Source organism: Schistocerca nitens, chromosome 4, assembly GCF_023898315.1.
Source record: "Schistocerca nitens isolate TAMUIC-IGC-003100 chromosome 4, iqSchNite1.1, whole genome shotgun sequence".
In the NCBI taxonomy this organism is placed as follows: domain Eukaryota; kingdom Metazoa; phylum Arthropoda; class Insecta; order Orthoptera; family Acrididae; genus Schistocerca; species Schistocerca nitens.
In genome coordinates this window covers 209192826-209219499 of record NC_064617.1, presented here as the reverse complement: position 1 = coordinate 209219499, position 26674 = coordinate 209192826, and the positions used below count along the sequence as shown (strand labels likewise).

General features: G+C 43.9%; 1 protein-coding gene across 1 annotated transcript in view; it reads left to right on the top strand.

The window, feature by feature from the left end:
* Nucleotides 1–25423, top strand: part of LOC126252202 (uncharacterized) — a 132483-nt gene extending 107060 nt beyond the window's left edge. The window contains exon 5 of the mRNA XM_049953072.1: nucleotides 25067–25423. Coding sequence (XP_049809029.1) covers nucleotides 25067–25423 — 357 coding nt within the window. The remainder of the gene's footprint in view (nucleotides 1–25066) is intronic.
* Nucleotides 25424–26674: the final 1251 nt, after the last annotated feature.

Here is a 26674-nt window from a genome sequence, read left to right as displayed (position 1 = left end):
AGACTGTCGGAGATGGAACTGCGAGAAGAAGCTGAGGTTAAACTTAAATCAGAGCTTATATACGAGGGCGGTTCAGAAAGTAACCTCCGAGTGGTCACAGTGCGGGCTGTGGGGGGAGTAGCGACGCCATCTGTGCGTTCACGCACTCAACAGGTCAATCGGCATCAAGCCGTGGTCGAGTGAACGTCGTACCTGCGCTAGTTTAGTTTTTGTGGCAGTTTGAAATGTGTGCTGCAATAGAAAACCCCGCCAAATGTGAAGTGCGTGCTGTCATAAGGTTTTTTACAGCCAAAGGATATTCTGCAGCAGCTATTCATCGTGAGCTTTGTGCCGTGTACGGACCAAGAGTTATGAGTGAAGGAGTTGTCCGTGAATGGGTACGTTTATTTAAAAGTGGACGAGAAAACGTTCATGATGAAGAGAGGAGTGGTAGACCATCATTGGTGACTGACGAACTCGTTCAGACAGTTGATGCAAAAGTTCGTGAAAATCGACGTTTCTCAATGTCGGAGTTGTCTACTGGTTTTCCACAGATTTCTAAGACTGTCTTGTACGAGATAGTGACAGCAAGATTGGGTTACCGTAAGTTCTGTGCACGATGGGTGCCCAAAATTCTTACCGACCACCACAAAACTCAAAGAATGGCCTCTGCATTAGACTTTCTGTCACGTTATGAGGACGAAGGAGAACCATTGTTAAACAGAATCGTGACCGGTGACGAAACCTGGATTAAGTACGTGAACCCTGAGACAAAAGAACAATCAAAGATGTGGGCACATTCAAATTCGCCTACCAAACCAAGAAAAGCCTCGCAAGATTTTTCTGCCAGAAAACTGATGGCAACGGTGTTTTGGGATGCCAAAGGGGTGTTGTTGGTTGAATTAATGGAACGTGGTACGACCATTAATCAAGACGTGTACTGTGAAACAATAAAAAAGTTACGACGGGCTATACAGAACAAACGCCGTGGTATGCTGACTTCCGGTATCGTTTTTTTGCACGATAACGCCCGTCCTCACTCTGCTCGCAGAACAACGGCCCTTCTTGAGTCCTTCAAGTGGGACGTTATCAACCATCCGCCTTACAGCCCAGACCTGGCGCCAAGTGATTATCACCTCTTCATGCATTTGAAGAAATGGCTCGGGTCACAGCGGTTTGATGACGACGAAGAGCTCAAAGATGCGGTCACAGGCTGGCTCCAGGCACAAGCGGGTGATTTTTATGCAGAAGGAATTTCAAAGCTTGTAAAGAGATACGATAAGTGCCTCAATCGCTATGGAGACTATGTAGAAAAATAGTGCAAAGATGTAGTTGTAAGATGTATATATTAAAATATTTTTATTTAACTTGGTGTATTTTTTTAAATCAACTGGAGGTTACTTTCTGAACGGCCCTCGTATGTTGAGGGAACTGTAAATCCAGACAACGGTTCAAGTGTAAATATGCATGAAAGTAGTAAAGTTAAAGTGAAATATGAAGTATTGTCTCCTGGCAGTAGTGTGAAAAGGGGCAATGATTCAATAATAGAGACCCCTGTAGTAAAGCAGAAATTAGAAATTGTTAATTTATTGGATGATAGTTTATCTGATGAGTTAAAAACGAAACAGTCATCAGAGATGGTAGAGTTTAGGAAGGAGAAGTTAGATATGACTGATCAATTAGAAGTTTCATTTAGTTTTGATGATTCTGGTGTTGGAGCTAGTTTTTCGTCACCTGAGTGTGAAAAGAAATCAGCTAGTGAGCAACCAAAAGATACTGGGGCTATAGATTTAAATGTTATATTACAAGCAATAGCTGCCAGTAATGCAAAAATGACAGCTGAATTAAAGTCTGAAATAACTGAGGTCAAAAGCAGTAATGCTGAATTAAAATCTAATATAATTGAGGTAAATAACAGGATTGTGGCCAGTCAAACCAATTTTAATAAACGGTTTGAGGTAATGGACAATAAATTAGAAACCAATAATGCTGAGTTAAAATATGAGATTGTGGCCAGACAAACTAATTTTAATAAGCGATTGGAGGTAATGGACGATACCTTCAAGGCTGGTTGCAGTAAGTTGAAAGAGGATCTGGACAGTTTGAATTATAAAATTGATTACAACCATGAGGATATTAAGAAAAAGGTTGCTCAACAATTTTCTGAAATGTATAAAACAGTAAAATCCGAAGTTGCTGAGGTTCGCAAAGACTTCCAAATGGAAGATGCGAAGCTGGAGCACAAGTTAACAGAAAAGATCGAGGCGGAAGCTGAACTGTGCTCAGATAGGTTTAAAGATGTTAATATAAAAGTAAATATATGTCAAGCAGAAGTAAATGCAATCAAAACTGATACTACTCATATTGTGCAAAGAGTAGATAATGTCTAAATTAGAGTAGAAAATATTAGTACTAACATTGCTAACATTGAGAGTAAAGTAGCTTCAGTAACTTCTGGTAATGGTAGTATGCAAAAAGTTGTAGCTGCAAACGCCGCTTTTATCGGGTGTCGACAGTTCTTGCGGTTCGACCCAGATAAAAATATCCACCCGCTAGATTTCTGGAACGATTTTGAAGATGTGATTCCACCAACTTGGTCTGAAAGAGAGAAAATCTCATTTATTAGAAGCCATTTAGCAGGTGACGCCATGCGTTGGTCAGCTGATGTTATGTTGAAGTGTAAAACATTAGCGGAATTGAAAACAGCTTTCATTAATGAGTATTGGTCTAGTAATAAGCAAAATGAAGTGTTGAGAGAATTTTGGAGTGGAAAACGCTTCAATGCAGGCAAGTAATCTATTAAAGAGTTTGCCAGGTCATGGATTTCACGTTTGTCACATTTGGCCGAAAAGCTAAAACCTGAAATGATAATACTAGGTCTTGACGCCAAACTTCTATGGTATTGGCAAACTAGAATTATATCTGCCCCTAGAGACAATCTGGATCGTTTCATTGAATATTTGGAACGTGTAGAGCGTGTGGCTGCCAATGAGGAGCAAGCACGTAATAACAGAAATGCTAATAACACTAGTAGTAATTTTAAGAACGAGCAGAATGGCAATGTAAACATCAGAACAGTAGGTGTTCGCCATCCTAAGAGAGGTAGGAATTGGAGAAATAATTATTAGAACCAACAATGGCATCCAAATGATAGTAATTTTGTTCCGAACAAAATTATGCAGGTAAACAACAGTACGGAAAGCAATGCTGTGCCAGTTAACTATAATGGAAATAAAGGAAACAGTAGTAGGCCGAGGCAGGAAAACTAGTTCCCGTCTATGAGGACACTGGCGCTCACCAGGCGGTTACTTTTCCTAAGCCAGTAGTTACGTGAATTGGTAAGACAGATCAGAATACTCAGACTGAACATGTGGATGAAGGGTCGGTAGCATCTAAGAATACAGCAGAAATATTAGATCATTCACAGTATTTGATAGATACCTTGTTAGAGACGCTTTCTAAGTGGGAAGAGAAAGAGAAGGCGCAGCAGTGTAATGGTAGGGAAGAGCTACAAAATACTGAATTGTCAGGTGAAGAAGCAGAAGAAATTCATGCTTATATTTACCATGAGGATGATGTGCTCTCATCTAAAGTGCCTGTGCAGGATGTTGATACTGTACTAATAGATTTAGAACAGGAGGTAAGTGAGAATGTAGAGGGTAGCCTGTTGGGGGTCGATGAACCGAGTAGCTGTGACCAGTTTGTCACTTGAGAAGGAACCCGACAATAATGAAAGTGGTTTAGCTGTAACTAGTGTTATGCCTGGTCTGAAGGCGCAGAATCGCTCAGACTACAGTAATTTGGGTCATGTTCAGCAAACTAAATGTAATGAAGTCGTGTGGTGTTTCGATTTGAAATTAATAGACCGACTGGAAAAGGCAGCTGAAAATGTAATTCAGGAAACCTCTACACACTTTGACCTAAATGTAATGAAGACAGATGTCGATCACTTTAGTAGGAGACAAATCCAAAAGGAACTATTGGATGAATTTCAGGAACCACCTATACAACCTAGAATAAGCCACCCTATAATAATAGTGAATATGTTGGGTATCAATGTACGTTGTCTCTTAGACAGTGGAAGTGAGGTGAGTGCGATATCTCAGTCCTTCTTTGATGCATTACCTGGTAAACACAAGCTTACAGTAATGAGGGTATCAGGACTAAGAATAATTGGTGCTACTAGGAAGGTGTCAAAAACGGTAAAGCAAGAAGCTTTGCTGCCCTTTAACATTAATGGTAATTTAATTGATCATCCATGATTAATTGTAAATAATCTCAGTATTGAGGTTTTAATTGGCATAGATTTCTTGTCAAAATATCATAGTGTTGTTGACTTTGAAAGAAGCCAGTTAAAAATGGTCTTGCCAATAACCGGAGTGATTATGGTACCTTTTAGTGATAAACATGAAGTAACTAATGATGAAACTTGGGAGCTGCCTATACGAGTTCTGAAAAATAGGAGATATTGGGACGAAGGTGTTAATCTTAGTACAAGTAAGCTGAACACAGAAGAAGAAGAAGCAATTATTTTGGACAAAATAGAAGCTAAATTGCAGGAAATCGATAAAATTTCAGCTAATCAGAAGGAAGAACTGAGACAGGTTTTAAAAAGGCATCATCTGCATCTACATCTACATTTATACTCCGCAAGCCACCCAACGGTGTGTGGCGGAGGGCACTTTACGTGCCACTGTCATTACCTCCCTTTCCTGTTCCAGTCGCGTATGGTTCGCGGGAAGAACGACTGTCTGAAAGCCTCCGTGCGCGCTCTAATCTCTCTAATTTTACACTCGTGATCTCTACGGGATGTATAAGTAGGGGGAAGCAATATATTCGATACCTCATCCGGAAACGCACCCTGTCGAAACCTGGCGAGCAAGCTACACCGCGATGCAGAGCGCCTGTCTTGCAGAGTCTGCCACTTGAGTTTATTAAACATCTCCGTAACGCTATCACGGTTACCAAATAACCCTGCGACGAAACGCACCGCTCTTCTTTGGATCTTCTCTACCTCCTCTGTCAACCCGATCTGGTACGATCCCACACTGATGAGCAATACTCAAGTATAGGTCGAACGAGTGTTTTGTAAGCCACCTCCTTTGTTGATGGACTACATTTTCTAAGGACTCTCCCAATGAATCTCAACCCGGTACCGGCCTTACCAACAATTAATTTTATATGATCATTCCACTTCAAATCGTTCCGCACGCATACTCCCAGATATTTTACAGAAGTAACTGCTACCAGTGTTTGTTCCGCTATCATATAATCATACAATAAAGGATCCTTCTTTCTGTGTATTCGCAATACATTACATTTGTCTATGTTAAGGGACAGATGCCACTCCCTGCACCAAGTGCCTATCCGCTGCAGATCTTCCTGCATTTCGCTACAATTTTCTAATGCTGCAACTTCTCTGTATACTACAGCATCATCCGCGAAAAGCCACATGGAACTTCCGACACTATCTACTAGGTCATTTATATATATTGTGAAAAGCAATGGTTCCATAACACTCCCCTGTGGCACGCCAGAGGTTACTTTAACGTCTGTAGACGTCTCTCCATTGATAACAACATGCTGTGTTCTGTTTGCTAAAAACTCTTCAATCCAGCCACACAGCTGGTCTGATATTCCGTAGGTTCTTACTTTGTTTATCAGGCGACAGTTCGGAACTGTATCGAACGCCTTCCGGAAGTCAAGAAAAATAGCATCTACCTGGGAGCCTGTATCTAATATTTTCTGGGTCTCATGAACAAATAAAGCGAGTTGGGTCTCACACGATCGCTGTTTCCGGAATCCATGTTGATTCCTACATAGTAGATTCTGGGTTTCCAGAAACGACATGATACTCGAGCAAAAAACATGTTCTAAAATTCTACAACAGATCGACGTCAGAGATATAGGTCAATAGTTTTGCGCATCTGCTCGACGACCCTTCTTGAAGACTGGGACTACCTGTGCTCTTTTCCAATCATTTGGAACCCTCCGTTCCTCTAGAGACTTGCGGTACACGGCTGTTAGAAGGGGGCAAGTTCTTTCGCGTACTCTGTGTAGAATCGAATTGGTATCCCGTTAGGTCCAGTGGACTTTCCTCTGTTGAGTGATTCCAGTTGCTTTTCTATTCCTTGGACACTTATTTCGATGTCAGCCATTTTTTCGTTTGTGCGAGGATTTAGAGAAGGAACTGCAGTGCGGTCTTCCTCTGTGAAACAGCTTTGGAAAAAGGTGTTTAGTATTTCAGCTTTACGCGTGTCATCCTCTGTTTCAATGCCATCATCATCCCGGAGTGTCTGGATATGCTGTTTCGAGCCACTTACTGATTTAACGTAAGACCAGAACTTCCTAGGATTTTCTGTCAAGTCGGTACATACACTCCTGGAAATGGAAAAAAGAACACATTGACACCGGTGTGTCAGACCCACCATACTTGCTCCGGACACTGCGAGAGGGCTGTACAAGCAATGATCACACGCACGGCACAGCGGACACACCAGGAACCGCGGTGTTGGCCGTCGAATGGCGCTAGCTGCGCAGCATTTGTGCACCGCCGCCGTCAGTGTCAGCCAGTTTGCCGTGGCATACGGAGCTCCATCGCAGTCTTTAACACTGGTAGCATGCCGTGACAGCGTGGACGTGAACCGTATGTGCAGTTGACGGACTTTGAGCGAGGGCGTATAGTGGGCATGCGGGAGGCCGGGTGGACGTACCGCCGAATTGCTCAACACGTGGGGCGTGAGGTCTCCACAGTACATCGATGTTGTCGCCAGTGGTCGGCGGAAGGTGCACGTGCCCGTCGACGTGGGACCGGACCGCAGCGACGCACGGATGCATGCCAAGACCGTAGGATCCTACGCAGTGCCGTAGGGGACCGCACCGCCACTTCCCAGCAAATTAGCGACACTGTTGCTCCTGGGGTATCGGCGAGGACCATTCGCAACCGTCTCCATGAAGCTGGGCTACGGTCCCGCACACCGTTAGGCAGTCTTCCGCTCACGCCCCAACATCGTGCAGCCCGCCTCCAGTGGTGTCGCGACAGGCGTGAATGGAGGGACGAATGGAGACGTGTCGTCTTCAGCGATGAGAGTCGCTTCTGCCTTGGTGCCAATGATGGTCGTATGCGTGTTTGGCGCCGTGCAGGTGAGCGCCACAATCAGGACTGCATACGACCGAGGCACACAGGGCCAACACCCGGCATCATGGTGTGGGGAGCGATCTCCTACACTGGCCGTACACCACTGGTGATCGTCGAGGGGACACTGAATAGTGCACGGTACATCCAAACCGTCATCGAACCCATCGTTCTACCATTCCTAGACCGGCAAGGGAACTTGCTGTTCCAACAGGACAATGCACGTCCGCATGTATCCCGTGCCACCCAACGTGCTCTAGAAGGTGTAAGTCACCTACCCTGGCCAGCAAGATCTCCGGATCTGTCCCCCATTGAGCATGTTTGGGACTGGATGAAGCGTCGTCTCACGCGGTCTGCACGTCCAGCACGAACGCTGGTCCAACTGAGGCGCCAGGTGGAAATGGCATGGCAAGCCGTTCCACAGGACTACATCCAGCATCTCTACGATCGTCTCCATGGGAGAATAGCAGCCTGCATTGCTGCGAAAGGTGGATATACACTGTACTAGTGCCGACATTGTGCATGCTCTGTTGCCTGTGTCTATGTGCCTGTGGTTCTGTCAGTGTGATCATGTGATGTATCTGACCCCAGGAATGTGTCAATAAAGTTTCCCCTTCCTGGGACAATGAATTCACGGTGTTCTTATTTCAATTTCCAGGAGTGTAGAATTTTACTTTCGAATTCACTGAACGCTTCACGCATAGCCCTCCTTACGCTAACTTTGACATCGTTTAGCTTCTGTTTGTCTGAGAGGTTTTGGCTACGTTTAAACTTGGAGTGAAGCTCTCTTTGCTTTCGCAATAGTTTCCTAACTTTGTTGTTGTACCACGGTGGGTTTTTCCCGTCCCTCTCAGTTTTACTCGGCACGTACCTGTCTAAAACACATTTTACGATTGCCTTGAACTTTTTCCATAAACACTCCTGCCTTCTATTACTCTTGCTAAACAGATAAACCTTCCTCCCTTTTTTTATATTCCTATTAACTTCCATATTCAGGGATGCTGCAACGGCCTTATGATCACTGATTCCCTGTTCTGCACATACAGAGTCGAAAAGTTCGGGTCTGTTTGTTATCAGTAGGTCCAAGATGTTATCTCCACGAGTCGGTTCTCTGTTTAATTGCTCGAGGTAATTTTCGGATAGTGCACTCAGTATAATGTCACTCGATGCTCTGTCCCTACCACCCGTCCTAAACATCTGAGTGTCCCTGTCTATATCTGGTAAATTGAAATCTCCACCTAAGACTATAACATGCTGAGAAAATTTATGTGAAATGTATTCCAAATTTTCTCTCAGTTGTTCTGCCACTAATGCTGCTGAGTCGGGAGGTCGGTAAAAGGAGCCAATTATTAACCTAGCTCGGTTGTTGAGTGTAACCTCCACCCATAATAATTCACAGGAACTATCCACTTCTACTTCACTACAGGCCGGCCGAAGTGGCCGTGCGGTTAAAGGCGCTGCAGTCTGGAACCGCAAGACCGCTACGGTCGCAGGTTCGAATCCTGCCTCGGGCATGGATGTTTGTGATGTCCTTAGGTTAGTTAGGTTTAACTAGTTCTAAGTTCTAGGGGACTAATGACCTCAGCAGTTGAGTCCCATAGTGCTCAGAGCCATTTTTTACTTCACTACAGGATAAACTACTACTAACAGCGATGAACACTCCACCACCGGTCGCCTGCAATCTATCCTTTCTAATCACCGTCTGTACCTTTGTAAAAATTTCGGCAGAATTTATCTCTGGCTTCAGCCAGCTTTCTGTACCTATAACGATTTCAGCTTCGGTGCTTTCTATCAGCGCTTGAAGTTCCGGTACTTTACCAACGCAGCTTCGACAGTTGACAATTGCAATACCGATTGCTGCTTGGTCCCCGCATGTCCTGACTTTGCCCCGCACCCGTTGAGGCTGTTGCCCTTTCTGTACTTGCCCGAGGCCATCTAACCTAAAAAACCGCCCAGCCCACGCCACACAACCCCTGCTGCCCGTGTAGCCGCTTGTTGCGTGTAGTGGACTCCTGACCTATCCAGCGGAACCCGAAACCCCACCAACCTATGGCGCAAGTCGAGGAATCTGCAGCCCACACGGTCGCAGAACCGTCTCAGCCTCGGATTCAGACCCTCCACTCGGCTCTGTACCAAAGGTCCACAGTCAGTCCTGTCGACGATGCTGCAGATGGTGAGCTCTGCTTTCATCCCGCTAGCGAGACTGGCAGTCTTCACCAAATCAGATAGCCGCCGGAAGCCAGAAAGGATTTCCTCCGATCCATAGCGACACACATCATTGGTGCCGACATGAGCGACCACCTGCAGATGGGTGCACCCTGTACCCTTCATGGCATCCGGAAGGACCCTTTCCACATCTGGAATGACTCCCCCCGGTATGCACACGGAGTGCACATTAGTTTTCTTCCCCTCTCTTGCTGCCATTTCCCTAAGGGGCCCCATTACGCGCCTGACGTTGGAGCTCCCAACTACCAGTAAGCCCACCCTCTGCGTCCGCCCGGATCTTGCAGACTGAGGGGCAACCTCTGGAACAGGACAAGCAGCCATGTCAGGACGAAGGTCAGTATCAGCCTGAGACAGAGCCTGAAACCGGTTCGTCAGACAAACTGGAGAGGCCTTCCGTTCAGCCCTCCGGAATGTCTTTCGCCCCCTGCCACACCTTGAGACGACCTCCCACTCTACCACAGGTGAGGGATCAGCCTCAATGCAGGCAGTATCCCGGGCAACCACAGTCGTAGTCCGATCGGGGGATGCGTGGGACGAGCTGGCCGTCCCCGACAAACCCCCATCCGGACCCCCACAGTGATGCCCATTGGCAACAGCCTCATCATAAGGTATTTTCAAATAGACCTGGCGTGGTCAAAGGTTATGAATGTCAATTAAAGGTGAAACCTGGGCAAGTGTTTTTCAGGAATCCATACCAAATACGTGTAGCTAGGAAGGAGGCGGTTCGAAAGGAGATACAGAGAATGCTGGAGTGGGGTGTGATTGAAAAAGCGGTCAGTGAGTACAATAATCCTCTTGTTGTTGTACCAAAAAGAGATGGGAGTGTCAGATTGGACGCTCGTTGGTTGAATGAAATAGTGGTTAGGGAAAGTGATAGACCACAGTACATGGGCGAGTTATTGCAAAAGTTCCAGGGAGTAAAATTCTTAACTTCTATGGACATCACGTGTGGATATTGGAATTTGCGACTGGCGGAAAGTTCAAGGAAGTACACAGCTTTCTTGTACGAAGGAGTTTGTTACCAATATCGTGTGGTACCTTTCGGACTTAATATCTCTTTTTGTGCCTTCGTACGTGTGATGTGCCATGTTTTAGGACCAGCCTTAAGTAATAAAATAACAGTGTACGTAGGTGATCTGTTAATAGCAACTACTACCTGGGAAGAACACATAGTTTTATTAGAGGAAGTGTTAGAGGCTATTGAGAGAGGTGGCATGAAACTAAAGATTGAAAAGACAGAGTGCGTTAAAGAGGAAATAGGTTTCTTGGGATATATGATAAGTGGAAAAGGTATCCTGCCTGACCCAGGCAAGCTAGCAGGCTCCCAGAAACAAGAAGCAGCTAAGATCGATGTTCGGTCTTTTCGGCTTCTATAGGCGTTTTGTTAGTGATCAGGCTTTTAATGCGCCCTGTCTTCACCTCCTGCTGGAAAAGAATACCCCTTGGGTTTGGACAGCAGAATGTCAACAGGCGTTTGAGGTGCTTAAACAATCTTTAATTAATAGTCCTATTTTACATTATCCTGATTTTGAAAAACCATTCTGTATGTCTGTTGATGCTAGTGGCTATGGTATAGCTGTGGAGATATTCCAAGTAGAAATAGAGAACGAACAAGAAGTGCACAATACTACAGCTTTCGCAAGTCGATCTTTACAGGCAGCAGAGAGAAATTATGGCATCTCACAACTGGAAGCATTGGCAATTGTATTTGGGGTACAGAAGTTTGAGCAGTATCTATTAGGTCACAAGATAATTGTTTACAGTGACCATAAGGCGTTGACCTTTTTAAAGACCTGTAAGTTGAGGAATGCTCGTTTGGTAAGATGGTCATTGTATCTCCAGCAGTTTGACCTTGAGGTTAGATATATTCAAGGGAAAGACAATCTGGTAGCTGATGGGTTATCTAGAAGTGCGGAGCTCTGTGACGACGCGGGAATTACAGCAACCGACCTAAGAGAAGTACGAATGTTTGCGTTGCACGAAGTGAAGAAAGAAAGTGCATTAAAGAGAGTGATTAAGAACTTGAGACGTGAGCAGAATGCAGATGACCAACTGAAATTAGTGAAGAGCTATTTAGGAAGTGCGAACTATCCTAAGGTTTCGCAATACTATTGTCTGCATGAAGGTATTCTGTTTAGGAGGAAAAAGGTAGGTGTTTCTGAGTGGAAGCTGTGCTTTCCCTCACAACATGTAGACTTACTAATCGACTATGTACACCTGAGGTTTGGGCACTACGGTGCAAAGAAGTGCATTGCAAAATTAAAAGAGAAGGTTGTGTTTGACAACATGTGCCGCCGTGTGGCCAAACGTCTAGCATCTTGTGTAGTGTGCCAGAAAGTCCGTGCTGCTAACACCAGAATACAAGGGGATATGCATTCAGTAGAGCCAACTGAAACCGTAGAATTACTGGCTTGTGATTTGTTTGGCCCTTTTCCTGTTTCGAGAGGTGGTTGCACCCATGTTTTTGTTGTTGTGGATGGATTCAGTAAATATGTTAAGCTATACCCAATTAAAAGAGCAAATGCAAAAACATTGGTAGAAAAGTTGGAAAAAGATTTCTTCGTGAACGTTGGCGTTCCGAAGAATTTGCTGTCAGACAACGGGCCTCAATTTACTTCTGATAGATTTAAGGAATGTCTAGATAAGGCCGGAGTGAAACATCTGAAAATATCTGCGTATTTCCCCCAAGGAAATATGAGGGAACGTATTATGAGAGAATTGAATAGACTTTGCAGAACTTATTGTGCTCGGAAACACTCAAGTTGGGCAGAGCACATGAAGTATTTTGAGAATGTAATTAACAACTTAAGGCATGATGCAACTGGTTTTGCGCCTTGTGAATTGATGTTTGGCCAAGAACCGCACAATGTGATTGCAGATATGGTAGAATTCCCTATTCTAACGCAAATATCCACAGACGAGAAGAAGTTAAAGGCTAGGGCAAATATAAGAAAAAGAGCATTGGAAAGGAAGAAGCGTCATGACACAAAAGCTGTACCCACTAGTTTTGAAATAGGTCACTTAGTCCTTGTCAAAACCAAGGAAAAATCAAAGAAAATGAATGCAGAAACAAAGAAATTCATGTTCGTATACCAAGGACCTTTCAGGATGATAGGAAAACCACATGCCAATGCATATAGGCTAGTACCCTAAGAGTAAAAAGCTATTAGGTCTCAGGAACGTGATCGACCTAAAGAAGTTCATAGGTAGTGAATGAATGCTGTAGGGAGGAGGTTGTTCTGTAACCTCTACACAGCGTGGCAGCTGTGCAGTCCCAGCTGTGTGAGATCTTCTTTCCATTTCAGGTCTCACTCATTCTTCATCTTTCCTATCTACCAAAATTTCGGCTCTTACTCTCTAATACTAAAATTTTCCGTTATGGTTATCAAGCCAATAATAAATTAATGAATTCTGTAGGGAGGAGGTTGTTCTGAAACCTCTACACAGCGTGGCAGCTGTGCAGTCCCAGCTGTGTGAGATCTTCTTTCCATTTCAGGTCTCACTCATTCTTCATCTTTCCTATCTACCAAAATTTCGGCTCTTACTCTCTAATACTAAAATTTTCCGTTATGGTTATCAAGCCAATAATAAATTAATGAATTCTGTAGGGAGGAGGTTGTTCTGAAACCTCTACACAGTGTGGCAGCTGTGCAGTCCCAGCTGTGTGAGATCTTCTTTCCAGCCGGCCGGAGTGGCCGAGCGGTTAAAGGCGCTACAGTCTGGAACCGCACGACCACTACGGTCGCAGGTTCGAATCCTGCCTCGGGCATGGATGTGTGTGATGTCCTTAGGTTAGTTAGGTTTAAGTAGTTCTAAGTTCTAGGGGACTTATGACCACAGCAGTTGAGTCCCGTAGTGCTCAGAGCCATTTGAACCATTTGTCTTCTTTCCATTTCAGGTCTCACTCATTCTTCATATTTTCTATCCACCTAAAATTTCGACCTCTTCTTTCCAACACATTAAATTTTCCGGTATGACTATCAAGCCAGCAATAAACTAATGAATGCTGTAGGGAGGAGGTTGTTCTATAACCTCTACACAGTGTGGCAGCTGTGCAGTCCCAGCTGTGTGAGATCTTCTTTCCTTTTCAGGTCTCATTCATTCTTCATCTTTCCTATCCACAAAAATTTCGACCCCTTCTTTCCAATATGAAAATTTTCTGAAACCAATGAATTCTGTAGGGAGGAGGTTGTTCTGTAACCTCTACACAGTGTGGCAGCTGTGCAGTTCCAGCTGTGTGAGATCTTCTTTCCATTTCAGGCCTCACTCATTCTTCATCTTTCCTGTCTACAAAAATTTTGACCTCTTCTTTTCAAATACGAAAATCTTCCGGTACGACTATCAAGCCAGCATTAAGCTAATGAATTCTGTAGGGAAGAGGTTGTTCTGTAACCTCTACACAGTGTGGCAGCTGTGCAGTCCCAGCTGTGTGAGATCTTCTTTCACATTTCAGATCTCACTCTATCTTCATCTTTCCTATCCACCAAAGTTTCGACCTCTTCTTTCCAATACGAAAATTTTCCGTCATGGCTAACAAGCCATGAGTTCTGTAACCATTCTACCCACCGATTACTGAAGAAAAATACCTAATGTGACAAACCTAACAGCGACATAAACAACAGAGAAGTATGATGTAATTAAGATACAATGTATTTGAGTAACAAGTATGTATAGAACCCTGGTAATATTGTAAGTACAAAGTGTTGTTTTATTGGAAATGGTCCCACAATAATATTTAAAAAAGATATATAAATTCGTGTACAAGCAGGATCTGAAGTGGCAGTGAAACCTATTGCATGCTGTAGAGCTAACTAATTAATAGTAAAAGAGATTGCTTAGTGTTATGAAAAATATGCAGATAAGTTGTAAGAATGAACTCACCTTGTGTAGCAAGGAATGGCAGTGTAATAGAATTGAGTAGTGTTTGTAGTTGAGACGTGAAGGACACATCCCTGAAGTATTTATAAGGTTGGAGCTGGCCATTATTTTGGTGTAGTGTGTGACAGGACACACCTACATGTATTGAGGTTATGAGTTGGAGGCGTGAATGCGACCATAGGTACCCTTATATTAGGTGAGACAGAGCAGCTCATGGTGTCCTATAGGTTTAAGGAACTTAGCATTACGCTCGTCCATAATTACTTAATGCACTTTAGTGGTAGGTCGAGAGAGACTACCTGTGGTTTCAGCGTCCAATCAAGTGGAAATGGATTGCCACGTGAACAAACTGATCAGCTGCAATACACTATAGATATGAAATAAATGTGCTATCCTATGCTTTAAATTTTAATGGAGTGAGTATTACTTAAGTTCATACACTAGCAACATAATTGAGTAACATAATGGCAGACGTGAAAAATTATTTATAGCTCAGCATATATACACTTCGATGAAGTAAGTACATAATTGCAGATGTGGAACTGACACAGCAGCAGAGGACCAATAAGTGGATTTAGTAGTCAACTAAACGTAGTGTGTTTTGAACACTCAGAACTGTATTATTACCAAACGTTACTCACATGTACAAAGAAGCTGAGAAGACAACTACTAATCAAATATACTCATACTATCTCTAAGAATAAGGTAATCGAAGATGAGTCAGCTAAGCAAATAAAATACAAATGTATCAGGAATGTACCGAGCATTGGTTCATTGTTCCGGCCCAGAAATAATAAACTGAGATTAAATAGGATTTATGATTGTATGCCTTGAGCATAAATTTTCTCTAGTACGTGACTATCGGCGTTTTGAGCCATTTGTTTACCGATTTTATGACAATTAAGTAACCACGAGAGTAAAATTGAAAAAGTTCTGTTAACTTTGTTCCAGCAACATATTGAAGGATAAAATGTATATATATCCCCATTTCATTGTGACCCACCCTTACATAATAAGTGAACAGAGTCTGAGGCACTCTTTTTGTTTGTTCTACAGGACAAACCAGATAATGGCAGCCTGGTAGCTGCGTGAAAGCATGGAGTGACTTGGACACAATTCACAGTGACCCCTCCCCTTTCTCCATGTAATTTAGAGTGAACGTGAAGGACGCACACCATAGCAACTTCCCCTCCTCTACCCTTGTGAATGGAAGTGTAAAACGCCAGCCAAAGCGGCTACAACCACGTGCGTAAAAATGAAATTGTCATGATTATAAAATTTTCTTTCATGTTTAGAAAAGACTGCTAAGATATAATCATCTGTTTGTGTATCATGAATAACTGTGTTATTTTCTTTGAATTTGTGTATGTAAAAATGTATTTAATGGATTTAAGATTTTCATAATTTTACATATTTTTATGTGTTTGTTTGTGTAAGGCAATATGTATGCCAAAGTGTTTCATTGATTTTGCTTAAATTTTGAGGGATAATGTTGCCTAAGAGACAGTGAACATGACAGAAATTTAAATAATTTAAGTAGGTAATCAGTTTTCTTTTAATTTTTCTATATGTTTACATTTCAATTTTAATTTTTCATAGGGAGTTAAGCTGTACTCTTGCTTCCCTTTTTGTAATTAAATTTTTTTTTCATTCATTAACATTAAAAAAATTTAAGTAGAGGGTGATGGGAAGCAGCCTACTCACGCCGTGGTGAATTCGCAGCAGTCTTTCCATTGTGTGCCAGCCTAGTCCGCTGTAACTAGCTCTGACGTCATGAAAGTTGCGCAATACTTTAAAAATCAAGTAAATAACCTGAAACGGTTCTAGCATGCCAGGAGTAATACTAAATTAATATGTGTTGAATATCAGTTCGATAACTTTAACCATTTTCGAAATTTGGACGTTTTTCTGTAAAAATCATTGGCGCAACAGAAAAGAGATAGAGACTTAAAAATTTATATTTAGATTCCTTTTTCATAATAATTTAATAGAAACAGTACTTTGGATTTCACAAATTAAAATTTTAGTGGAAATTAATGATTTTCTGGTTTTTGTCTCAAAAATTAAGGAAGCAAGATAGATTAAGTAGGCTAATAAATAAGGCTAGGATGTTTAAATTTAAGTAAAAGGGAGATCCGCTATAATAATAAAGATGTGAGAAGTTTCAATTGAATAACTAGAAAACTATAGCGATAGCGTATCTCCAAAGGGCAAGTTCAGAGCTCGTCTACTGCGTGTAGTGTAATTAAATTAATTATCTCGCCCAAAATATTTGACTTAGCCACGTCAGACTTTTCTTATGGCAACTTACCTGTGTGGTGAATGCACATTTAAATTGAGAGCTTCATCAGCCATCAGCAAAGGAAGCGATGATTTATTCAATAACTTGAAGTGGTGCATTACTAGCCCAGCGGCTAGTCGGGAGAGCCGATTTGATCAAGCGTTCCCTTAGCCGTCCGCACCGCGGCTTTATATATAAGAACGCTGCGCCAGAGAGAAAGGCCCCAGTTCTCTCCAGATGCTGAATAGCACACCATCTGTGTCGGGAGTCGCGTCGCATCGGTATCATTGCTATAAACAGCCTCGGATGCCTTATTAAGTTACTCGGGATACGCGTAACCATGAAATCATTTTCGAGTGAAGTGTTAATTCTGGGATGACTTTAATTATCTATCTTCAGTTTGCGTATGTCGTATTTTCACGTGCCGCAGCGGGACAGACATTCTACCATTATTTAGCGTGGCGTTTGATGAACCTAATCATCAAATTATGGCGAGCATTCACTTAAACATTTAATTTGGACAGTTATAGTTGCATCAGCGCATTAGACTCTGAACTGCTCTGTTAGTCAGATTGTGTGGATTCTTTTTTTTTTTTTTCATCTGTGACTTTCAGAATATAGAGAACGTTTTTTCCACGATCGTTTTTGATTATGAATCCCAGACAATCTCCTAACTCCTCAGAGCTTTAAGCTGTAGCTATAAGAGTATTTCTCAGATGAAGTGGGCACTAGGAATTCTAATTACAGGCTTCACATTTTGCTAATCACTTTCTGGTTGCCAAAATTGTAGTTAGGGAGCCAGTGTTGAGAACGGCAAAACAACAGCATAAATAATAGGAAAATTTTAAACAACAATTATTCCACCTGCCGCCCCACATATGGTTAAAACGGCCGGGAACACTGCAATAATTTCTACATTCTACATTACATTTATAATAACAATATTTTCCACCCGCCGCCCCACACAGCAAAGCCAAATTTTATCCCGTCTCCTCACTAAAAATATCTTTCCTACATGGATGACTCTCATAACTGGAACGGTAGGAGTTATAGGTAACCATTAATTCCCTATTTGTGTCCCTGCTGTCTTCAGGACTTCAGAGATTTTATTACAGTTACTATTGCCAAAAACTTCCTCTAAACCTGGAAATGCTATAAACTATAAATTTTCTAGATAACAGTGGACAGAGTGTCACCAACACACACTGTGACATGTTACACAGTCATGTGAATCATGTTTGCAGCTACATATAAATGAAGCTCAACGTCATGTTCATTTGGAAACTCGGGAAGTAATTTCGAAAAACTGCATGCTGCATGCGGGTCCTCTGTGGATATCTTAATTACGCAAAATATGTCCCTTTTCTTTTGGTAACATGTACATACGTGATTTAGAATTTTTGTATTTTTACAACAGGACTCCGTGCAACTAGGATGAGCTGCTACCTGCAATTAATGAGAATGGTCAGATTACTGTTGTAGAAGCCATGAGGTGGGTGACCTCTATGGTTGGTGGTGGAGCTGGGCCTTCGGTGCTCTGGAGGATCATCAGCTCTCCACCCAAGGCGGGGTTGTATCGATGTGGTGGATATGTACCAGATGGCTTTCCGACCTTCAATCATAAAAACAGGAAATTCAATCAAATGTTTGTTCTCTGCCAAATTACTTCAGTGTTGATTGTATCATATAGTGGTCAGCACCCCCAAGATACTAGTTGGTGTTGGGTGGCGAAGCACGATTAAGTCACAAGTGGGCTTCTGTCTGGCCCACATGCGGTGTCTCTCCTGTTTGACAGGTGGCAGGTGAAGCTATGTAGTTATAACTCCACTGGTACAGTGGTGTATCAGCTCACAGTCTCTTCGTTGTGACAGAGTCCGTGAAGTCAGCCGTGTTGGCTGCGCAATCGCAGGGGTCAGTGCAGGACGTATCAAAGTGTGCAGAGACGAAGCATGGACCTCGGTGCGGATGGCAGCATCAGTACTGGCAGCCAAGGAGTTTGCTCACAAAGTGTGAACAGCAGCAAAGTTTGCCTGCACAGGGTAACACGAGCAGCAGCAGAGTTTACCCTCATACGGTGATGACATCTGGGTGGCTAAGTGTCCCAGGCACAAACTGCAGATACCCATGGTACATGGCGTCCAGTGGATGGAGGTTTGACTGCAAGTGGCCCACTGGCTGGTAAGCATCACGTCAGCAGCATTCAGACTCAAGTAGACTCGCTAGCGAAGACAGAATATAGTAGTGATGGCTTGAAGATCCAATTCAGTATGTTGACTGATGTAAGACTTCTCCTTGTGTCTGCTCCTAGTGGTGTGAGATATTATTTGTTTAAAATGAGCAATGCTTATGTTACCTCGGTTCATCACTATTGCTGAAATAGCAACACGCTCTTTGTAGCAGAACCAGGTTCTAAGGCACATCCAGTGGGCAGTCATGACATCAGTGCCTTGGTGGCCCAATCTTTCTCCTATGTGAGCGGTACTGCAGTCCTGCTGTGCTGTGATGGTGTGGTAACTGCTTTTCAGGAGACTCAGATGACGACTTCCGCAATGTTAGCAAAATCTGAATACAGCTTCTTGCGCAAGAACTCCCACCATTGAGGCTTTTTGTGCCATGCTGCCATGACGTCTCTCTGCTGAGTCATTCATGCGTCACTTCTGCTATGCCCGAGAGAGCCGTGGCACGACACTGCCTTCCAAATAGCAGTTTTCGTGTGCATCTGGTTAAAACTGTGAGTGCGACACATGGAGAACGATCAAGAGTAAGCAGGCCCCGTGAGTGACCCCCTGAAACTCTTTGGGATGGCCCAAAACAAAATATCAGATGCCCATGCAAGTATCCACAAATTCTTGTTAACCCATTGCATGTTTCTGGGAGAGAAATAATTGCACATTATTCTCCCTTTCATGCACAAATTTGTACAGTGCATGCAACATCTAATCAGGAACGTTATTAAACTGTGTGGCGGCAAATCTGAAGACAAGACCAAACAGGGCAGAGATGGAGAAGAAAATAGACCGTGACCATTTCTAAGGGACCAGTCCAATATTTGCCGTAAGTGATCCAAGGGAGCCATGGAAAACGTAATCTGGATCGTCATCGTCCTAGATACAAGCACAGGGTTTTAACCATTTCACCATATCGATCTAGTTCAAAAAATACCTGGTTAGCTCTTACTAAATGAAATGGCTTGGGCAAAGGGAAAGTAGATGAGAAACTTCGGTTCAATGATAGGGTAATGGGAGAAAGCTGTCCTAAAATATTGCTCAAGTGTGTGGGACCCATACCAAATACAACTAACAGGGTACACTGAGCGTATATTCCGATCCATGATCTGTGCCATGGATTTTCCGTTAATAGCTTCAGTTTCCCGAGATCGTGGGACTGTAGTCCACCGCCATGGTTCATGGATGATGGTCGATGAGATGATGTAGCGTGGCCTGTCTTATCACCGGACCTGAATCCATTGGATTTCCTGCCTTGGAGACATTTAATAGGCCCAATCCATCGACAGTGTGCAGACGTTATGGGAGCGAGTGATCAAGGCACAGTCCGATTGAAGCCAGATGTATTTGAAAGAGCATGTGATTCACTGCAAAGAAGTGCTGAAGGATGTGGCAAAATGCCAGATGCGACACCGCGTATGTCTACTTCTATGTAACAGATGGGAACGAGACTACAGACTGTGTCATACCTTAACAAATGATTCAAATGGCTCTGAGCACTGTGGGACTTAACATCTGAGGTTATCAGTGACCTATAACTTAGAACTACTTAAACCTAACTAACCTAAGGACATCACATATATCCATGCCCGAGGCAGGATTCGCGCCTAGAACCGCTCGGCCACCCCGACCGGCCATACCTTAACAGGTATTGGTTTCTGGACATACTCTTATAGGATGTTTTCTTCTATTTTTGATCAATATTACCTTCTGTAGTAAAATATGACGCTGTTTTTCAAGCACCTTGTGTACGAGGATGGTTTGATACGACTGGTAAAAAAAGGTTTTTCGTAAACAATCCACCTAATTTCTCGACATTGTCTCCTTTCAGAGATGTACACTTGGTCCAGCGATCCTCCAGCCTTTTCATCCCATCGTAAAAATAGGTTCTATGAAACTCTACAAAATGCTCGTTGACTGCAACTATCATGTTCTCAATTTATGAAAATTTCTTACCAGCAATCCAAAATTTCAAGTTAGGGAACAGAAAAAACACACTTGTGGCCAAGTCTGGTGAAAAGGGTGGATGAGGAAACAATTCAAAGCCCAATTCATGCACTTTCGTCTCTGCTATTGCTGATGCATGGGACGGTGAATTATCATGGTGTAAGAGCAATTTTTGGGTGCAAACGTTGGTATTTTTCAGCTAACGTAAGTTTGAAACGGTTCAACAGGAAGCATTATAGGGTCCAGTTATAGTTCTGCTTTTTCCCAATAATCTGTGGCGGTTATTCCTCTGGAGTCCCAAAAAGCAATGGTCATCGCCATATCAGCTGATAAAATGGCCTTTGTTTTCTTCGGTGCACTTTAAGCGGCCTTTGTGCATTATTTTGATCGCCGTTTCGACTCGTGTGTAATGATGTATCCAGTTTTCATCAACAGTCATAAATCGGCGCTAAAAGTCTTGAGGATTGCGATCAAACATCGCCATATATTGTGTTGAAATGTGCCAGATGATCTTTTGATCGACTGTGAGCAGCCGGGCCGAGCTGGCCGAGCGGTTTTAGGCGACACAGTCTGGAATCGCGCGACCGCTACGGTCGCAGGTTCGAATCCTGCCTCGGGCATGGATGTGTGTGATGTCCTTAGGTTAGTTAGGTTTAATTAGTTCTAAGTTCTAGGGGACTGATGACCTCAGAAGTTAAGTTCCATAGTGCTCAGAGCCATTTGAACCATTTGACTGTGAGCAACTGCGGCACCCATTTCACACACGGCTTCTTCATAGTCAATTCTCTGTGCAGGGTGTTGTGCACTTGCTTAACTGAGCACTCTCATTAATTTTCATTCAGCAGTCTTGCATTATCATATCATGGATTTTGTTATTGGTTCCCTTTCTAGCGACCTCAGTTGGGTGGTCGGTGCGTGCTTCGCTTTCGGTGCTTGTTGGACCACGTTTAAATTTGTCGATTCATTAGTGAATGGTTTTCAGTGATAGTGCAAACTGTTTTGATCTATGGGAAATCTAGCTCTCCAAATTAAAATGAGTGATAACAGCAAGAAACTCTGTTTTATCCATTTACAATCGCAATCTGTAAGTAGGCTGTTTATGTGTTTGTATGTTGGTAGCGCTCTGTATTAAATCTCTGACTGCGCTGTGGCAATCTGTAAGAGACTCTCTGTGGCTGGTCGGACTCGCAGGTGAACAGCCAGCACTGATGGACGTTGGGAGTGAGTAGTCAGCAGTGATGGAGGTTAGAGGCTAACAATTAACTGTGTTGGAGGTTTGCAGTATTAGCACGAGCGGATGATCTAGAGGTGTCCGACTTTGAGACTGAATATTATTCATGATTATATAATTTTTGGAACTGGATGTCATGGACGATTACATAATTTTTGAACTGGGTGTTACATTCTTAAGGTAAATACATTGTTTGCTTTGCTACAAAATCTTTCCTTTGCTAACCACATGCCTATCAGTAGCCCTCAGTAGTTAGAATCTTTCGTTTACATGGCAATAATGATGCTTGCGGCATTGCTGTAGTTCTGGTAATGAAGAATTTTGTGAGGTAAGTGACTTATGTGATGTGTAGGTTATTGCTAGGATTTCCTCTAATTCAGGGGCATTGTTTTGTAGTAATTATTTGAAGTCAGGTTATCAGTTTTTGAGCAGTCCGATTGCGTTGCGCTAGAATATTGGGGTCAGTGTTGACATGATAAAGAATAAGTAAAAAGAAAGTAGGTTCACTTGCATTCAGTTTCACTTAGCAGCAGAATTAAATAACGTAGAAGTTTCACCTTCTCAGAGAGTTCAGAATCCGTAAAATTTTTATTAAGATGTTTCAAGTCACCACACTGACCAATCATGACAGATGTCAAAAATGAACTGTGCGCTGTACATAGTTGGAATTCTGTAAAAGTTCCTTGTAATAATCAAACTTACCAAATATGGAGATGCAACAAAAATGATGCATTCTTTCATGGAAATTTACCAGACATATCACACCACCCACGTACGTCAGAGCCCACAGAGGAACTTGAGCAATCATTCTTACCACGCTTGTTAAATGAATGAGAAAGGAAGAACTGGGATATTCGGTACAACCAGAAGTACTCACTGCCACGCGTTTCACAGTAGTATACACAGTATGGATGCACACTCATGCTCATAAATTAAGGATAATGCTGATACATGGCGAAACAACGCTCTGGTGGGCGGTTTGCGGGCTTAAATCACCTCGGGGTATGACCATGCAGTGTATTTGACCTGCGGTGGTCGCACGGTGGCGCTGGCAGCAGCCCACATACGCAGAGGTGTGTTGGTGCATGTCAGAGTACGGTGCAGCGAGTAAGTGTGCAGACGTTTTCAGATGTGCTGATGGTGACTGTGTGTTGAAAATGGCTCATAGAACACGTATTGATGACGTTATGAGGGGTAGAGTACTAGGGCGACTGGAGGCTGGTCAAACACAGCAGGTCGTAGCACGGGCCCTCCATGTGCCACAAACTGTGATCTCACGATTATGGCAACGATTACAGCAAACGGGAAACGTGTCCAGGCGCTACAGTACGGGACGTCCACAGTGTGCAACACCACAAGAAGACCGATATCTCACCATCAGTGCCCACAGACGACCAGTGAGTACTGCAGGTAGCCTTGCGCGGGACCTTACCGCAGCAAACGGGAAACGTGTCCAGGCGCTACAGTACGGGACGCCCACAGTGTGCAACACCACAAGAAGACCGATATCTCACCATCAGTGCCCACAGACGACCAGTGAGTACTGCAGGTAGCCTTGCCCGGGACCTTACCGCAGCAAACGGGAAACGTGTCCAGGCGCTACAGTACGGGACGCCCACAGTGTGCAACACCACAAGAAGACCGATATCTCACCATCAGTGCCCACAGACGACCAGTGAGTACTGCAGGTAGCCTTGCCCGGGACCTTACCGCAGCAAACGGGAAACGTGTCCAGGCGCTACAGTACGGGACGCCCACAGTGTGTAACACCACAAGAAGACCGATATCTCACCATCAGTGCCCACAGACGACCAGTGAGTACTGCAGGTAGCCTTGCCCGGGACCTTACCGCAGCAAACGGGAAACGTGTCCAGGCGCTACAGTACGGGACGCCCACAGTGTGCAACATCACAAGAAGACCGATATCTCACCATCAGTGCCCACAGACGACCAGTGAGTACTGCAGGTAGCCTTGCCCGGGACCTTACCGCAGCAAATGGGAAACGTGTCCAGGCGCTACAGTACGGGACGCCCACAGTGTGCAACACCACAAGAAGACCGATATCTCACCATCAGTGCCCACAGACGACCACTGAGTACTGCAGGTAGCCTTGCCCGGGACCTTACCGCAGCCATTGGAACGGTTGTCTCCAGACACATGGTCTACAGACGACTGAACAGACATGGTTTATTCGCCCGGAGACCTGCAAGGTGCATTCCACTGACGCCTGGTCACAGGAGAGCCCGTAAAACCTAGTGTCAAGAACACAGTACATGGTCATTGGAACAGTGGTCCCAGGTTATGTTCACGGACGAGTCCATGTATGGTGTGAACAGTGATTCTCGCCGAGTTTTCATCTGGCGTGAACCGGGAACCAGATACCAACCCCTTAATGTCCTTGAAAGGGACCTGTATGGAGGTCGTGGTTTGATGGTGTGGGGTGGAATTATGATTGGTGCACGTACAGCCCTTCTTGTCTTTGACGGAGGAACAGGTCAGGTATATCAGGACGTAATTTTGCACCAGTATGTCCGCCTTATCAGGGGTGCAGTGGGTCCCACCTTGCTCCTGATGGATGATAACGCACGGCCCCACCAAACTGCCATCGTGGAGGAGTACCTTGAAACAGAAGATAGCAGGCGAATGGAGTGGCCTGCCTGTTCTTCAGACCTAAACCCCTTCGAGCACGTCTGGGATGCTCTCGGTCGACGTATCGCTGCACGTCTTCAAACCCCTAGGACACATCAGGAGCTCAGACAGACACTGGTGTTACAATGGGAGGCTGTACCCCAGCAGCTGGGCGACCACCTGATCCAGAGTAAGCCAACCCGTTGTGCGGCCTGTGTACGTGTGCATGGTGATCTTATCCCATGTTGATGTCGGGGTACATGTGCAGGAAACAGTGGCGTTTTGTAGCACATGCGTTTCGGGACGGTTTTCTCAACTTATCACCAATACTGTGGACTTACAGATCTGTGCCTATGCTATTAGCGCCAGTTTTGTGCAGTGCCTCGTTGCGTGGCACCACATTCTGTAATTATCCGTAATTTATGAGCATGAGTGTAGATGAGACACGTTTGGGAAGGAGTTGGCTACTCTGCTTGTTTTATGCTATAAATTTTACACTGGAAACAAAAAACCTTTTTTCCTTGACATTGCGCAGGTTTGGACTGGGACACACGGCGTGCTGTCGCTGGATGACACAGAGGAGCTGTACCTGGCGGGGGGCCGCCGCATTGCGGTACCGCTGTTCTTCTGGAAGCTGGTGCACGACCCGCGGTCGGGCACGGCGATAGTCTTCGTGGGGCTCAACAACCCATTCGCGACGTGCAAGGCGGTGCAGGTGCTGACGCAGGTGTGCCCCGAAAACGTGTGCACCAAAGCGGGCTGGGCGAGGCGCAACTGGAACCGACCCAGCAAGGGGCTCATCACCTGCTGCTCTGCCCAAGAGCTGGCCGCCGCCGTGCCGGGCGCGCCACAGGTTAACGCTACAGGGCTCTTACGTGGGCCACGCGCCTGACCTGAACCCCGACATAGGGCTGGGCCAAAGTAATGCTGGCACCTACTGTGGCCGACACCACCACCACCACCTCTCGACTCAGTACGACATCTGATGGTCTCACTTAGACTATGGTCGGACGAATCAGGTTGGAAGATGGATCGGATCAGTTGTAGAAAATTCCTTCGAACCGTCACATGCAAGCTCGTGAAGGGGTTGCTACCATATCGCACCTCGGCAAGAAGAGTGACACAACTCAAAAATACAATACTTGAGAAAAATCGACTTAAATAATACTATAAAACTTATATCAGGATGTAGGCTTTCTCGGGGAATCTCGATGATAAAATCTCCTCGGGTTGACAGCCGAGTCAATGCGTCCTTCTCTGGCGCACTGATTCGGCTGTCAACTTGAGAAGATTTTATTATAAAACTGCAATTGAAATAGTATAAGCGTCATTTAAATTTCAAGTAAGTAGTTTTGGCTGCAAATTCCATTATAGTCTATGTAACAGTAATATGCACATGTAGTTCTGTACTTGCCAAATGAGGCGGTCTGTTCCAAAACTTGCCTTATCCATGATAAGAAATTTTACAGGAGACACAAAACACTAAAAACTTCTTAACGCCGACAGAAACTGAACTCTTTTCCTGGTAGGAATGCATAATATTGATAAATAAAGTCATGATTAATTGGGAATGTAATTATTCCCATCGAGAAATTGGTTATGTTGCTTTATATCCTGGATTAGACAAGTTTTGTTGCAGCACACTGCAAGCGCATAGTTCATGTACTCAGGAATATTCTTTTTTGTACATTTGTGATAGTGCTGATGCATTCAGTTTATACTCATTTATTAGAACTTAAAAAACACAGTTCATAGTAAACAATAATCATTCTACATGATTATTCACAGAGCAGAATTCAAATAACTAAGTCTGTCAAATCCTCATGAGTTTCACAATATTCGTTGATTGTCTCTTCAGGGGAGTAATTTGTTTCTCCAGTATTGGACGCTAAGAAATTCTTGTTGAAAGCCAGTTCTTCATTCACCTTCCACTCCAATCCAAAATGTTTTTGTAGCTAATTCTCTACGTCCTTAATCCCGCTATATGGTAGCACACTACTCAAATATGCCAATAATTATTTTTACTACCATTATTACTAATATTATTATTCTCAGTGGTTGTAGCTGAATAAATTTGTTCAGACCGTCATCATAACTGTTACAAAAAATGCTATTTCACACTTTGAGGTTTATCTGAATCAAA